This window comes from Stegostoma tigrinum, chromosome 13 (assembly GCF_030684315.1).
Source record: "Stegostoma tigrinum isolate sSteTig4 chromosome 13, sSteTig4.hap1, whole genome shotgun sequence".
In the NCBI taxonomy this organism is placed as follows: Eukaryota; Metazoa; Chordata; class Chondrichthyes; order Orectolobiformes; family Stegostomatidae; genus Stegostoma; species Stegostoma tigrinum.
In genome coordinates this window covers 63,898,427-63,915,148 of record NC_081366.1, presented here as the reverse complement: position 1 = coordinate 63,915,148, position 16,722 = coordinate 63,898,427, and the positions used below count along the sequence as shown (strand labels likewise).

The following is a 16,722-nucleotide window of genomic DNA, read 5'->3' as shown; positions in this document are numbered from 1 at the left end:
GGTAAAAGTGGCGATGTTTGCTGATGCTTGCACATTATTCAGCACCATTTGTGACTTTCCAGATATTGAAGCAATCCATGTTCAAATGCAATCCAATATCCACGCTTGCCACACAAATGCCAGATAATGACCACCTCCAATTGGACACAATCTAACCACTACCAGTGTTGTTACTATCACTGAATCTCCCTCTATCAATACCCTGGAGAATATCATAAACCAGAATCTCAAGTGATCTCACCATATAATTACAGTGGCTAGAAATGTAGATCAGAGACCAGGAATTCTGCAGTGAGTAACTCCTGCTGATTTCCCAATGCCTGTCCATCATCTACATGGCACAAGTCAGAAGTGTGGTATAATACTTTGCAACTTCCTGGATGGGTGCACCTCCACAGCACTCAAGAAGTTTGACCCTGTCTAGGACAAAGCAGCTTGCATGATTGGCGCCGCATCCACAAACATCCACTCCCTCCACCACTGATGCTCAGTAGCAGTAGTCTGTACTGCTAACAAGGTACAGTGCACCAAAGATCCATAGACAACATTTTCCAAACACATGATTACTCCCATCGAGAAGCATAAGACCAGAAGATACATAGGAACACCACCACCTGCAAATTCTCTTCTAGCCATTCAACATCCTGACTTGGAAATATATCGCCATTCCTTCATTGCCACCTTCCTTAAGGACATTGTGAGTCTGTCCACAACACGTGAACATAATGGTTCAAGAAAGCAGTTCACCACCACGTTGTAAAGGGCGACTAGAGTTGGCAGTAAATGCCCACTAGTGACTACCATGTCCAATGAATGGATAAAAAGAACTCTGCAAATCACTCATTTTCCTACAAGCTGAAAGGCCATACCACTACTGCTGCAGCCTTTATGTGAACATTTCATATCCATTTGTGCCCTTGTTGTGACAATAAACTCTATTTTCCTTGGAGCAGAGGAGGCCTATGGGGAATGTGAGTAAGGTTTGGAAATTGTGAGAGGCAAAGGTAGGGTAGATTGAGAAAATCTCTTCCCCATAGCAGATGTATCTAAGACCAGAGGGAATAAATTTAAGTTGAGGAATAAGTGATTCAGAGAGATCCGAGGAAAAGCCTTTTCACCCAAAGGATTGTCGAAATATGCAAACGCTGCCTGAAAGATGGTGGAAGCATTTAGAAAGCACCTGGACAAGCGCTTAAAACACCAGGGCAAAGTACACTATAGACCATGTGCAGGGAAATGGGATTAGTATAGTTTGGTGTTTGCTGATCGGCATAGGCGTGGTGGACTGAAGGGCCTCTTTCTATGTATCACTAAATGGATTTAATTGTCTGATACATCAAAGAACTCACTAAAACATCTTCAGAAATACTGCAGAGTACTTCAGATACTTTGTAATGAAAAAGTTCCAAAAACTTACATCACCTGCATCAACTTACATCACCTCATCATTTGAGTAATGCTACTGATGAACCTATGTTATTCTTCCACTTGCTTTGTATTTGTTAAATAATGCAAATACCACCAAGCTATTTGTTACCAAAAGTTGGGATTCTGGCATCAGATTGACTGCTTGGCCGTGCATTTCACTATATATCTGTAATTTTACAAATCCAAAATTTAAATGCAGACAACAAAAGATCACGGATCAGTGATTGGAACCATTACAGTATTTACCTCAAATGAAAGCTATGGTTCACATGATTTCGAGTCATCCTTCTGCCTGTGCACTAGGAAGTTCTCATCAGCCTCTAACTGGCCAAAAAAAACCTCTTTTCCAAAGAACACTACGGGTAATTTAGCATGACCAATCCACCTAACCTGCACATCTTTGGACTGTGGGAGGGAACCGGAGCACCCAGAGGAAACCCGCGCAGACACGGGGAGGATGTGCACACTCCACAGACAGTCGCCCGAGGTGGGAATTAAACCCGGGTCTCTGACGCTGTGAGGCTGCAGTGCTAACTACTGAGCCACTGTGCTGACTGTGGATGTTCTTTGTTATAGCTAAACGTCTTTTCACTGAACTTGATGATCTGCATAGATAACTTCTCCATCTCCTACCTACTAACCTCATCCCACCTCCTTGACCTGTCCGTCTTCCCTGGACTGACCTATCCCCTCCCTACCTCCCCACCTATACTCTCCTCTCCATCTATCTTCTTTTCTCTCCATCTTCGGTCCGCCTCCCCCTCTCTCCCTATTTATTCCAGAACCCTCACCCCATCCCCCTCTCTGATGAAGGGTCTAGGCCCGAAACATCAGCTTTTGTGCTCCTGAGATGCTGCTGGGCCTGCTGTGTTCATCCAGCCTCACATTTCAATATCTTGCATAGATAACTTACCCTTTTCTCCCACAGTGACAAGGGTTATACCACATACAAACTCCGCTGTGACAATATGATACTCTAGCAAAGCCTAATGATATGCAGTTGGTGAATGCAACATGAGCTTTCAAGGATAATGACCATGCAAATAAGTAAAAAAAAATTGATTCCCTGCCATGTGAACAATTTTAGGGTCCAGTACAAGCTTATACATCTTGACTACACATGACAAAATCAAAGACTCTTGTGCCCTGTCTGCCAAACCCTATAATGTGCTGCTCACAGCAGTCACCATAAATGTTTTCCAAGATATCACCCGGATTCCTGTTAACACATTCAACCCCAAAATGACAGGTATTCTCAACTTCATTACTTCCACTAGATTTTCGATCATGTCACAAACTACTTGAAACTACAGGCCGATGAAAGTGTGATTGAGGACAAGTAGGGAGAGCGCTGATAGGGGATATCCAGAACCTGTGAAGCAAACCACATGAGAGAAGAGATCAGTCAGTTTGCACTTCTCAGCAAGATGTTGATGGAAAAACTGGTGAGTAATGGTTGACACCTCCATTCCTGTGTCAAGTAGATATGCTTCTACCATGCCAGATTTCATGCTGTGTTTAGGACAATCCCTATGCAGTTGGTCGCTTGCTTGCCGAGCCGGTTGTTCCATGGTGTATAGATGTTTCCTTACCATTCTAGGCAACAGCATCAGCGCGACCTCTAATCAAAGCATTGGTGTTCTGCTCCGCTCCAAATTTATATGGTCCTCTGGTGTGGTGGGTCTTGTCACTTCCAGTCTGTATACGGGATCTATTTCTATGTGTGAAGGTGGTTGAACACAGCAGGCCAAGCAGCATCTCAGGAGCACAAAAGCTGACGTTTCGAGCCTAGACCCTTCATCAGAGAGGTCTCTTTTGTCAGCTTTTGTGCTATCTTTGTTATCTTAGATTCTCCAGCATCTGCAGTTCCCATTATTTCTATTTCTATGTGTTTGTTAATGGAGTCCCATGTTGAGAACCAGGCCTCCAGAAATTCCTTTGCATGTCTGTCGTTTGCTTGTCCTAGTATAGTGACTTTGTCCGTGTTGAACTGGTTAGTTTTCGCTAAGACCTGAAAAAAAAATGGGTGCAGCACGCTAAAGCAGGCCCGACAATGGGAAGCCTCTACCATCTAACAAAGTGCTACCCACGAACAACCCCATTTCCTACATGAATGCCTCAGGAACTCGCTACTGCCTCACAGCATAAAATGCAAACCACCAGTAATCCAACCAAAACCGTGGATAAGGTATGCAGATGACACATTCGTAATAAACAAATACACAAAAGTAGATGAAACCCATCAACTTGTTAACAGCATCTTCACATGCTTAAAATTCACTAGAGAGGAAGAAAACAACAAACAGCTGCCATTCTCAGATGTAATGGTAGAGACTAACTAATGGTGAATTCCAGACCTTCTTTGGAAGAAAATGGGCTTATCAGTGATAGACAACATGGTTTTGTACAGGGAAGGTCATGTCTTACCAACTTAATAGAATTCTTTGAGAACGTGACAAAGTTGATTGAGGAGGGAAAGGCTGTGGATGTCATATACATGGACTTCAGTAAGGCGTTTGATAAGGTTCCCCATGGCAGGCTGATGGAGAAAGTGAAGTCACATGGGTCCAGGGTATGCTAGCTAGATGGATAAAAAAACTGGCTAGGCAACAGGAGACAGAGGGTAGTAGTAGAAGGGAGTTTCTCAAATTGGAGACCTGTAACCAGTGGTGTTCCACAGGGATCTCTGTTGTTTGTGATGTGTGTAAATGATCTGGAGGAAGGTGTAGGTGGTCTGATCAGCAAGTTTGCTGATGACACTAAGATTGGTGGAGTAGCTGATAGTGAAGGGGACTGTCAGAAATTACAGCAGAATATAGATAGACTGGAGAGTTGGGCAGATAAATGGCAGATGGAGTTCAATCCGGGCAAATGCGAGGTGATGTATTTTGGAAGATCAAATTCAAGGGCAAACTATACAGTAAATGGAAAAGTCCTAGGGAAAATTGGTGAACAGAGATATCTGGGTATTCAGGTCCATTGTTCCCTGAAGGTGACAACGCAGGTCAATAGGGTGGTCAAGAACGCATATGGCATGCTTTCCTTCATTGGGCGGGGTATTGAGTACAAGAGTTGGCAGGTCATGTTGCAGTTGTATCGGACTTTGGTTCGGCCACTTTTGGAGTACTGTGTACAGTTCTGGTCACCACATTACCAAAAGGATGTGGATGCTTTGGAGAGGGTGCAGAGGAGGTTCACCAGGATGCTGCCTGGTGCGGAGGGTGCTAGCTATGAAGAGAGGTTGAGTAGATTAGGATTATTTTCATTAGAAAGACGGAGATTGAGGGGTGACCTGATTGAGGTCTACAAAATCATGAGGGGTATAGACAGGGTGGATAGCAAAAAGCTTTTTCCCAGAGTGGGGGACTCTATTACTAGGGGCCATGAGTTCAAAGTGAGAGGAGGAAAGTTTAAGGGAGATATGCGTGGAAAGTTCTTTACACAGAGGGTAGTGGGTGCCTGGAACGCGTTGCCAGCAGAGGTGGTAGATGCAGACATGTTAGCGTCTTTTAAGATATATTTGGACAGGTACATGGATGGGCAGGGAGCAAATGCACAGAGACTGTTAGAAAATAGATGACAGGTTAGACAGAGGATCTTGATCGGCGCAGGCTTGGAGGGCCGAAGGGCCTGTTCTTGTGCGGTAGGTTTCTTTGTTTCTAAGTGTACGGGAAGGCCACACACACGGACCAAATCCTGAATTTCAACCACCCCAGCATTCACAAACAGAACTGCACTAAGACTGTATTTAAATGAGCTGTATCACTTTGCAATGCCCCAGATCTCTGGAGAATGGAAGAGGAACACCTGCACAAAGTATTTAGCGACAATGGACACCCACGAAATTTCATCCTCTGATGCCTACGAAACAAATGGCAATCAGAGGACACGGCACTAGGGAAGACACTAATAACTCTACCCTACATCAAAAATATGTTGGAAATGACAACCAGACTCCTTAGACCGCATAGCATCATGACTGCACACAAACCTACATCAACACTGATGCTGTTGCCTACCTGTCAAATGCTATCAAGGACTAAAGACCCATACCGACAGTAAACAGGACAAATGTGATACACAGAATCCCACACAGTGTGTGCAATAGACATCACATTGGACAAATGGAGAGGAAATTGATGACCAGGATACATGAACACCAGCTGGCAAGAAAAAGACAAAACTGATATTCACTTGGATAACAAGCTGTAGAGCTGGATGAACACAGCAGGCCAAGCAGCATCAGAGGAGCAGGAAAGCTCATCCAGCTCTACACCTTGTTATTTCAGAATCTCCAGCATCAGCAGTTCCTACTACCACAACGCATTATCACTAATATTCACTTGTCTTGATACGCACAGAAAATGAAAGCCATCCGTTCAACTGGACAAAGTGACTATATTGGGACGAGCAAACAGCAGACATGCAAGGGAATTTCTGGTGGTCTGGTTTCAATACAGGACTCCATTAACAAACACATAGAAATAGACCCCGTATACAGAACGCTGCTGAAAAGCAGATCCAGATGTGACAAGGCCCACCAAGCCAGAGGATTGTATAAATTTGGAACAGAGAAGAACACCAAAGCTTGGATTAGTGGTTACACTGATGATGTTGCCTAGAATGGTAATGAAACATCTGTACACCACGGAACAACCAGCTCGGCGAGCAAACAAACAACCGCATCTACATCCCGAGCTGCAAATTTTCACTAAGAGCCTAACAAACAAACCCCTATTTTTCTACCTATGAGTGAGTTGCTTACTGTAGGAACCTCAATGCTCCCCACCCACCTAACCTAGGAAGTCCAAGTTTTATGTTTGATGAGAAAGGAGGGCTGTTGCACTGGTTATGGTTTCTGCGCTTGGTAGCAGTGATGACTGTTTTTGAAGGCAGTCTTATTTGAAGTGTCCAGCCCTGTCACAATTCCACCACCGCTGTAGAGCGTCCCTTGGGTAGATCCATCATGAGGTGTACCTTGGAAATAGGTCATAAAAGAGTAGATCTGCACTTGTTTTGCAGCAATTTGTTCTGCCTGCTTCTTCATCCTGAAGTACACATTCCTATCCACAGCGACTGTCACCTGTCTGGTCTCTTTCCTGGTCATAAGACTCCAATCTTTCATACAACTCGCAGAATAATGATTGAGATTTGTCACAATTAAGCCTCCTAAACTCTGTGTTGATTTTCCCATCCCTCATTACTTTTGCTATACAGACCTTCAGTATCCTGTTCCTGATCAATTTGAAGGAGGGATACAAGAAGATAATGCAGTCAAACAACTTCACTAGATTCTCCTCTTCAGCTTGTTTGCATTCATAAATCCTCCGCCATAACTGTACTGCTGTCCCCAGAAATCCTTGTCAGTGCCTCAAAGACCCACTGCTGAAATCTTTGAACATCTTTTCCACATCCCAGTATATCTCAAAGTGCTTGCCCACAATGATGTTACACAGAACATAGAAAAGTACAGCACAGGCCCTTCGGCCCACGGTGTTGTGCCGTGGAATAATCCTAATCCAAAAATAAAATAAACTAACCTACATTCCCCTCAATTCACTGCTGTCCATGTGCATGTCCAGCAGTCGCTTAAATGTCAGTAATGACTCCGCTTCCACGACTACCACTGGTAAACTATTCCATGCACTCACAACTCTCTGGGTGAAGAACCTCCCTCTGATGTCTCCTCTATACCTTCCTCCTAACACCTTAAAACTATGACCCCTCGTGGCAGTCAGTCCTGCCCTGGGGAAAAGTCTCTGGCTATCGACTCTATCCATGCCTCTCATTACCTTGTACACCTCGATCAGGTCACCTCTCTTCCTCCTTCTGTCCAGAGAGAAAAGACCGAGCTCAGTCAACCTCTCCTCATAAGACAAGCCCTCCAGTCCAGGCAGCATCCTGGTAAATGTTCTTTGCACCCTCGCCAAAGCCTCCACATCTTTCCTATAATAGAGCGACCAGAACTGGATACAGTATTCCAAGTGTGGTCTCACCAGGGTTTTGTAGAGCTGCAGCATAACCTCGCGGCTCTTAAACTCGATCCCCCTGTTAATGAAATCCAAAACACCATATGCTTTCTTAACAACCTTATCCACCTGGGTGGCAACTTTGACGGAGCTATGCACTTGAACAACAAGATCCCGCTATTCCTCCACACTGCCGAGAATCCTGCCTTTAATCCTATATTCAGCATTTAAGTTCGACCTTCCAAAATGCATCACATCACATTTATCCAGGTTGAACTCCATCTGCCACTTCTCAGCCCAGCTGTGCATTCTGTCAATGTCTCTCTGAAGCCTGCAATAGCCCTCAATTTTATCAATGGCACCTCCAACCTTTGTGTCATCAACAAACATACTAACCCACCCCTTAACTTCCTCATCCAAGTCATTTATAAAAACTGCAAAGAGCAGAGGCCCAAGAACAGAGCCCTGTGGGACACCACTCAGCACTGACCTCCAGGCAGAATGCTTACCATCTACAACCACTCTCTGCCTCCTGTCAGCCAACCAATTCTGAATATAGACAGCCAAATCACCCTGTATCCCATACCTCCTGACTTTATGAATGAGCCTGCCGTGGGAAACCTTATCAAATGCCTTGCTGAAGTCCATGTGCACCACATCCACTGCTCAATCCTTGTCAACCTGTCTCGTGACTTGCTCAAAGAACTCAATAAGATTTGTAAGGCATGACCTGCCCCTCACAAAGCCGTGCTGACTCCCTTTAATCACACTATGCTTTTCCAAATAGTCATAAATCCTATCCCTCAGAATTGTTTCCAAAACCTTGCTGACCACAGACATGAGACTGACTGGTCTGTAATTTCCAGGGATTTCCCTATTCCCTTTCTTGAAAAGAGGAACAACATTTGCCTCCCTTCAATCTTCCGGTACGACTCCCGTGGAGAGTGAGGAAGCAAAGATCTTTGCCAGTGGCTTAGCAACCTCCTTTCTCGCTTCCCGGAGCAACCTAGGATAAATATGGTCTGGCCCTGAGGGCTTATCAATCTTAATGTTTGCCAAAATTTCCAGCACATGTTCTGTTACAAATGCTGCCAGCTCACTGACATTGAGGCCCATGGATACCATTAATAGCTGAACATCCTTAATCCAGTCTTCAGTTGCTGGATCATCAAGTGTTCCCTGAAATTTGACCAGCTTTCTACTTATCAGCGAGTAGAATATATGACCACAAGGACTGCATCCTTTTGCTGAAACAAAGGGAGTCTCTGACTGGGATATGGCTGAAAGGACACATCTGTCTGCCAATAACTGAATCTCCAGTGATCGCAGAACAGCTTTAGCCCCTGTCATGGATATTGCCAGTTTCAACTCCTCCACCGTCCACTCCATCTTAGAAAAGGCTCCTTTCAATCTTATTTGCCATGACTTGATGCCTATGCTGTGAAGTTGCTAAAAGTGTAATCTGAGATTTGAAAACATGGACAGAACAAAGATCATGAGCAAGGATTCTTTATTCCATTTGCAACAGGTCAACATAATCAGGAAGGGAAATTCATGTTAAACAGGAAACTATTTGCAGTATTTGAAAAAAGAAGACTGTCATTAACATGGGTTTGAGGAATGTTTTCCTCTGTTTGCTCCCCTTTCCCATCAGGACCACTCGCTCCCAAAAACACCCTTTCTTCCAAAGAAGAGATAGTGGGAAATGCAGATGCTGCAGAATCCGAGATAACAAAGTGTGGAGCTGGATGAACACAGCAGGCCAAGCAACACTTAGGAGCACAAAAGCTGACATTTCAGGCCAAGATCCTGAAATGTCAGCTTTTGTGCCCCGAAGAAGGAAAGGATAGCAAAGATAATTCTCGATAGGAGTGAGAGAGACATGGTAGTTGTCATGGGGGACTTCAATTTTCCAAATATTGACTGGGAACACTATAGTTCGAGTACTATAGATGGATCAGTTTTTGTCCAGTGTGTGCAGGAGGGCTTCCTGACACAGTATGTAGACAGGCCAATAAGGGGCGAAGCCACATTAGATTTGGTACTGGGTAATGAGCCTGGCCAGGTGTTAGATTTGGAAGTAGGTGAGCACTTTGGTGACAGCAATCACAATTCTGTTATGTTTACTTTAGTGATGGAAAGGGATAGGTGCATACCACTGGCAAGAATTATAGCTGGGGGAAAGGCAATTACGATGAGATTAGGCAAGATTTAGGGAACATAGGATGGGTAAGGAAACTGCAGGGGATGGGCACATTAGAAATGTGGAGCTTATTCAAGGAAAAGCTCCTGTATGTCCTGGATAAGTATGTACCTGTCAGGCAGGGAGGAAGCTGTAGAGCGCAGGAGCTGTGGTTTACGAAAGAAGTGGAATCGAAGTGAATTACGAAGAAAGAGGAAGAAGGCTTATGTTAGGATGAGATGTAAAGGCTTAGTTAGGGCGCTTGAGGGCTACAAGGTAGCCAGGAAAGACCTAAAGAGAGAGCTCAGAAGAGCCAGGAGGAGACATGAGCAGTTGTTGGCCGATAGGATCAGGGTAAACCCTAAGGCTTTCTATCGGTATTTAAGGAATAAAAGAATGACGAGAGTAAGATTAGGGCCAATCAAGGATCGTAGTGGGAAGTTGTGTGTGGAGTCAGATGAGATAGGGGAAGCACTAAATGAATATTTTCCGACAGTATTCACTCTAGAAAACGACAATGTTGTCGAGAATACTGAGATACAGATTACTAGACTAGGTGGGATTGAGGCTCACAAGGAAGAGGTATTTGAAATCCTACAGAGTGTGAAGATAGATAAGTCCCCTGGGCCGGATAGGATTTATCCTAGGATCCCCTGGGAAGCAGGGGAGGAGATTGCCGAGCCTTTGACATTGATCTTTAACTCGTCATTGTCTACAGGAATAGTGCCAGATGACTGGAGGATAGCAAATGTGGTTCCCCGTTCAAGAAGGGGAATAGAGACAACCCTGGTAGTTATAGAGCAGTGAGCCTTACCTCAGTTGTTGGTAAAGTGTTGGAAAAGGTGATAAGAGATAAGATTTATATTCATCGAGAAAAGAAAAATTTGATTAGGGATAGTCAGCACGGTTTTGTGAAGGGTAGGTCATGCCTCACGAACCTTGTTGACTTCTTTGAGAAGGTGACCAAACAGGTAGATGAGAGTAAAGTGGTTGATGTGATGTATATGGATTTCAGCAAGGCGTTTGATAAGGTTCCCCACAGTAGGCTATTGTACAAAATGCGGAGGAATGGGATTATGGGAGATATAGCAGTTTGGATCAGAAATTGGCTTGCTGAAAGAAGACAGAGGGTGGTGATGGATGGGAAATGTTCATCCTGGAGACCAGTTACTAGTGGTGTACCGCAAGGATCGGTGTTGGGTCCACTGCTGTTTGTCATTTTTATAATTGACCTGGATGAGGGCGGAGAAGGATGGGTTAGTAAATTTGCAGACGACACTAAGGTCGGTGGAGTTGTGGATAGTGATGAAGGATGCTGTAGGTTGCAGAGAGACATAGATAAGCTGCAGAACTGGGCTGAGAGGTGGCAAATGGAGTTTAATGCGGACAAGTGTGACATGATGCACTTTGGTAGGAGTAACCGGAATGTAAAATACTGGGCTAATGGTAAGATTCTTGGTAGTGTAGGTGAACAGAGAGATCTCGGTGCACATGTTTACAGATCCTTGAAAGTTGCCACCCAGGTTGACAGGGCTGTTAAGAAGGCATACGGTGTTTTAGCTTTTATTAATAGAGGGATTGAGTTCCGGAACCATGAGGTTATGCTGCAGCTGTACAAAACTCTGGTGCGGCCGCACTTGGAGTATTGCGTACAGTTCTGGTGACTGCTTTATAAGAAGGATGTGGAAGCTTTGGAAAGGGTGCAGAGGAGATTCACTAGGATGTTGCCTGGTATGGAGGGAAGGTCTGACGAGGAAAGGCTGAGGGACTTGAGGCTGTTTTCGTTAGAGAGAAGAAGGTTGAGAGGTGACTTAATTGAGACATATAAAATAATCAGAGGGTTAGATTGGGTGGATAGGGAGAGCCTTTTTCCTAGGATGGTGACGGCGAGCACGAGGGGGCATAGCTTTAAATTGAGGGGTGAAAGATATAGGACAGATGTCAGAGGTAGTTTCTTTACTCAGAGAGTAGTAAGGGAATGGAACGCTTTGCCTGCAACGGTCGTAGATTCGCCAACTTTAAGTACATTTAAGTCGTCATTGGACAAGTATATGGATGTACATGGACTAGCGTAGGTTAGATGGGCTTCAGATTGGTATGACAGGTCGGCACAACATCAAGGACCAAAGGGCCTGCATTGTGCTCTAATGTTCTATGTTCCTAATGTGTCCTTGCTGTTGACTAACGTTGACAACCATGACAAGCTGCTTGGTTTTTTGTGTCTGCACTGAAAAACAAGACAGAAGCACTGTTAGCTCTTAGGCTATGGGCGAGGGAGCAAGGCAATAAACGGCAATGCATTCAGGTAGTCGCAAAATGAGTGTGCACTACGAGAACCAGCTGAGATGCCCGAAATGCAGCCTGGTCTAATCTGTGGAGTGGATGCCTGTACCTGCATGCAAATTGTCCTTACACCAACATTGCAAAGATGCTGATACATTCTGAAGTGCAGTGATGGAGTGTGGAACTATATTTCAAGAGGATCGGAGACGTGCAATGATGTTATGTGCCAAATGCCAATGGCCTCGGTTGTGGGATGTGTGCAGTGGCTACCATTGAATGTACCCTCAGATGTACCAGGTGTCTAAGATGAAATCTGGGGGAGCAAATAGTGAGCTGGTGTGGTCATGTACGCATTTTGACTTTCAGGTCAGGAAATCTGAGCATCTAATTTCTATCTGGCAAGTGGAAGAATGCATATTAATGAGGTGAGTTACCAATAAGGATGCTAATGAATAATCATCCATGATAGCCTCTTGCCAATCAATCTCAATTCAACGTCTAGGACATGGTTGAAAAAATAGGACTTTTTGGTCTTGTTGTTGAGAAGGCCCTTTCTTGACATCTCTCCCAGTTCTCCCATATTTCTGTCTACAAACCATGTGGTTCAGGGTCAGGAAAGATTTCACCTGTTGTTGTGTGAGATGCTGCAAGGAGAGTTTCCCTGTTTGGCACATAAAAGACAAAGCCTAACTGGGGATGAAGGGGTTAGCATATTAACAATGGTTAAACAGGTTGGGCTTTTAATCATTAAAGGAAAATAAGGGATGATCTTATTGAAACATACAAGATTCTGAGAGTGATAATGGGAACTACAGATGCTGGAGAATCCAAGATAATGAAATGTGAGGCTGGATGAACACAGCAGGCCCAGCAGCATCTCAGGAGCACAAAAGCTTTTGTGCTCCTGAGATGCTGCTGGGCCTGCTGTGTTCATCCAGCCTCACTTCATTATCTAAGATTCTGAGAGTGTTTGACAGAGTAGATGTTAAAAAGATGTTTCCATTAGTCAGGGAATCTTGAGCAAGAGGATGTAGTCGTAGACTAGAGGGACAGTTCAGGCAGCCCCAGAGATAAGCAGCATAGATTCTTGATATATACAAAGTCTTTCATGATTCCAAACTGATAAACCAGGAGAGTGGGATGGAAGGGAACCAGATATTAAGAAGGTGTAGGAATTAAGAAACACAGAGGGGATGAAGTACTTTGCAGAGAGTTGTCTGATGGACACAGGGTGCTCATCCAGAATGTAACCTTACCTCTAGTCCAGCCACAACGTTCACAGGGCAGCTGAACGCTTGTTAGCTTTCAAATAACAGATAAAATCCTGCGGTGGGGAATGAGAAATGGCCACTTAAGGGCCATAATGGTACATGAGCAAGGTTGCCAGCCATCACAGCTGTGCCTAAGTCAATACTTAGAAGACATTATACTCTTCCACGTGACTCATTCTATTCCCCTCCATGTCTGAGGCCGAAACAAAATATTCACAATCTCAGCATCTTATTTGATTCTGTGTTGACTTTCCAACCCTGTCACCAAGGCTCTGTATTTCCATCTCAGTAACATCACTCACTTTTTCCCTCTTTCTGTTCACCTGCTGTGAAATAAGAAGAGCCTGTTCCATGCCTTCTTTACCTCAACGTTCAACTATCACAATGCCATAAACACTGGATTATTAAATTCACATCCAACCCATCGCATTCTGCTAACTGACATATGTCAGTGATAGTCCTCTGATGCTGCTTGGCCTGCTGCGTTCATTCAGCTCTGCACCTTGTTATGATATATGTCAGTTTCTGGTTAACAGCATAATTAAAATATTCTCCCTCCTATTTCAATCCCTCCACCTTGCCCCTCTCAAAATCTGTAATGTTGTCCAGCCTACAGTCCTATAAGACTGTATGCTGTTGGCTTGCTGTCCGTGATTTTAATTGTTATACTGTTGGTGGACATGGCACTAGCTGTCCAGGCACTAAAGTCTGGAATTCACTATCAAAACTGTCACTGCTCTACCCCAGTCCTTAAAAGCATTCTTTAAAGAAACATCTCATCAAACATTTGGCCAATTGCCCTACTATGTCTTGTTTAGATCTGTGTCAAATTTTGCCTGCCAATGTTCTTGCAAAACCTGTTGTGGTCTTTAACCCTGTTAAAGGTACAATACAAATACAAACTCATTCGGGAAAGATTTCAGACACTAATAAATCTAAACTTGCAGATGATTGTAAAGTGGGAGAGAGAAACAGTTATTTATAAAAGCACGGAGAAAGTGAAACCAACTACAGAGGAATGGGGATAGTAGGAACTGCCGATGCTGGAGAATCTGAAATAACACGATTAGAGCTGGATGAACACAGCAGGCCAAGCAGCATCAAAGGAGCAGGAAAGCTGATGTTTCAGGTCGACACCCTTCTTCAGAAAAGGGGGAGATGAAGGAGATTCTGAAATAAATAGGGATAGAGGTGGAGATGGATAGAAGATGGATAAAGGAGAAGATAGGTGGAGAGGGGACAAACAAGTCAAAGAGGCAGGGTTGGAGCCAGTAAAGGTGAATGTGGGTGCAGAGTTAGGGAGGGGTTAGGTTGGTCCAGGGAGGACAGACTGGTCGAGGAGGCAGGATGAGGTTGGTGGATAGGAGATGGGGGTGGGGCTTGAGGTGGGAGGAATGGTTAGGGAGGCGGGGACAAGTTAGGCTGGTTTTGGGATGTTGTCGGGGGAGGGGAGATTTTGAAGCTTGTGAAGTCCACATTGATACCCTTGGGCTACAGGGTTCCCAAGTGAAATATGAGATGCTGTTCCTGCAGCCTTTGGGTGGCATCATTGTCGTCCAAGGAGTGGCACTGTGTGTTGAAATGGTTTGCGACAGAGAGGTGTAGTAGTTTGTTGCGAACTGAGCGTAGGTGTTCTGCAAAGCAGTCTTCAAGACTCCGCTTGGTTTCCCTGATGTAGAGGAGGCTACAATGGGAACAGCGGATACAGTACACCACATTAGCATTTGTGCAGGTGACATCTGTTTGATGTGGAAGGTCTTCTTAGGGCCTGGGATTGGAGTGAGGGGAAGGTGTAGGGGCAGGTGCTTGCTCCGGTTGCAGGGAAAAGTGCCACGGTCGTGGGCCTGGAGGGGAGTGTGGAGCAGACAAGGGAGTCACAGAGAGAGTGATCCCTCTGGAAAGCAGATAAGAGTGGGCAGGGAAAAATGTCTTTGGTAGTGGGGTCAGATTGCAGATAGCGCAAGTGCAGGAGGATGATGCATTGGATTCGGAGGTTGATGAGGTGGTACATGAGGACGAGGGGGTTATTGGATTGATTATTGGTTATTGTTTTGGTTGTTATTGCGGGTAGGGGTGTTCATTCAGCTCTACAGAGGAATGGAGATGGATTGAGAAGTTTACTTGACAGGTGGTAGTTAATATTTAATGCAGTTGGACTGCTGCTCAGACAGTGAAGGATATAAGTATTGTTAAACTATTTGTGTTAATCTTTAGGACAGCAGTGTTCAACAGTTTGAATGACTGGACGCTGGTGAGATGTTTGAAGCAAGTGAAACATTTTTATAGATGTAAGATAATAATCTTAAAAGTAAAGGCACATAGCTCCAATCTTTCATTTGTGACAGACAACTGGTTTAACCTAAGAATCACCCCATAGCTCAGGCAAGGGGAGAAGTTGAGAAAGAGAAACCTAATTGGTAACCCCAGCTAGTCCAGGAATTTAACCTGTGCTGTTGATCTCATGCTCCATCACAAAGCAGCCATCCAAGTTACCAACTCCCAAACATTACCATGATAAATTACTGAAACACCACAGCCTAACTCAGGAAAGAGGAGCTAATGTGTAGGAGTTATAAATAGTGGTGCTCATATATATTTATATTTTGATTATGTTTTACAGCAATTGACAAATACAAACAAGAAACTAACTTTTCAACAGAAAAATGTGAAACATCAGTAAACAAGATGAAAAGGAGATAACTATTTTTATTGACAATTTCTCACCTGCCTTCTCTTATTGTTGGTAATGAAATCCCCACACTTTAATGTTACGATTGAGTAATAATGAACTTACAGTCATCTAAATAAATGGTTATAGACTGAAATTTGAAGCAGTATAGTTTCATGGATTGATTTCGGTAAATATTTGATCTTTGCTATTACAAAGAAGAACTGGAAAAATGCAAATAATTGAGCTATATTCCTGAATAATGCAGAAATCTTGTCAGTGTTAAAGCTGTTTTTGATATGAAAATCTTCAGTAATTTATGACAAATGTTAACACCTACTTGTCATTTTGCGCTGTCAAAAAGAATCAAAATGAGAGACTGCACTGGGTTTAGAATGAAATATCAGTGCTGTGACACTCCTCTCAGTCCTTTTATTAATGATGAATGTCTCACACACTGCAATAATCATGACCTTGTGTTTAGAGCGAAACATCACACACACTGCATTTCCTTTGGCCCTGTGTTTACTGTGAAACACCACCCACACTGCACTCCTCTTAGATCTGTGTTTAGAGCAAAATACCATACACACAGCATGCCGCTTAGCCTTCAGTTTATGCAAAATATTACCCACAGTACACTCCTCATAGCCTTGTGATTACTGTGAAATATTGCCCAGACTGCACTGCTCTTGGCGCCCAGTGTTTAGTGCAATATCTGCCAAACCGCACTCCTGTTGGCTCTTAGCTTAGAGTAAAATATCTTGGCCCTGCATATGGAATGAAATACCAACTACACTGCTTTCGTCTTGACCATGTGTTTAGAGTGAAATATTAACCACACTGTTCTCCCCTTGGCCCTGTGTTTAGAGTGGACTATCACCCACACTGATCTTCACGAGGACGTGTTTCCTATGAAGT

At 44.0% G+C, this 16,722-nt stretch overlaps 1 protein-coding gene across 1 annotated transcript in view; it reads left to right on the top strand.

Moving 5' to 3' along the window:
• LOC125458367 (putative ammonium transporter 1) overlaps positions 1 to 15,922 on the top strand; it is a 76,622-nt gene extending 60,700 nt beyond the window's left edge. Inside the window, exon 7 of the mRNA XM_059650509.1 lies at positions 15,754 to 15,922. Coding sequence (XP_059506492.1) covers positions 15,754 to 15,833 — 80 coding nt within the window. The 3' untranslated portion in view covers positions 15,834 to 15,922. The remainder of the gene's footprint in view (positions 1 to 15,753) is intronic.
• Positions 15,923 to 16,722: the final 800 nt, after the last annotated feature.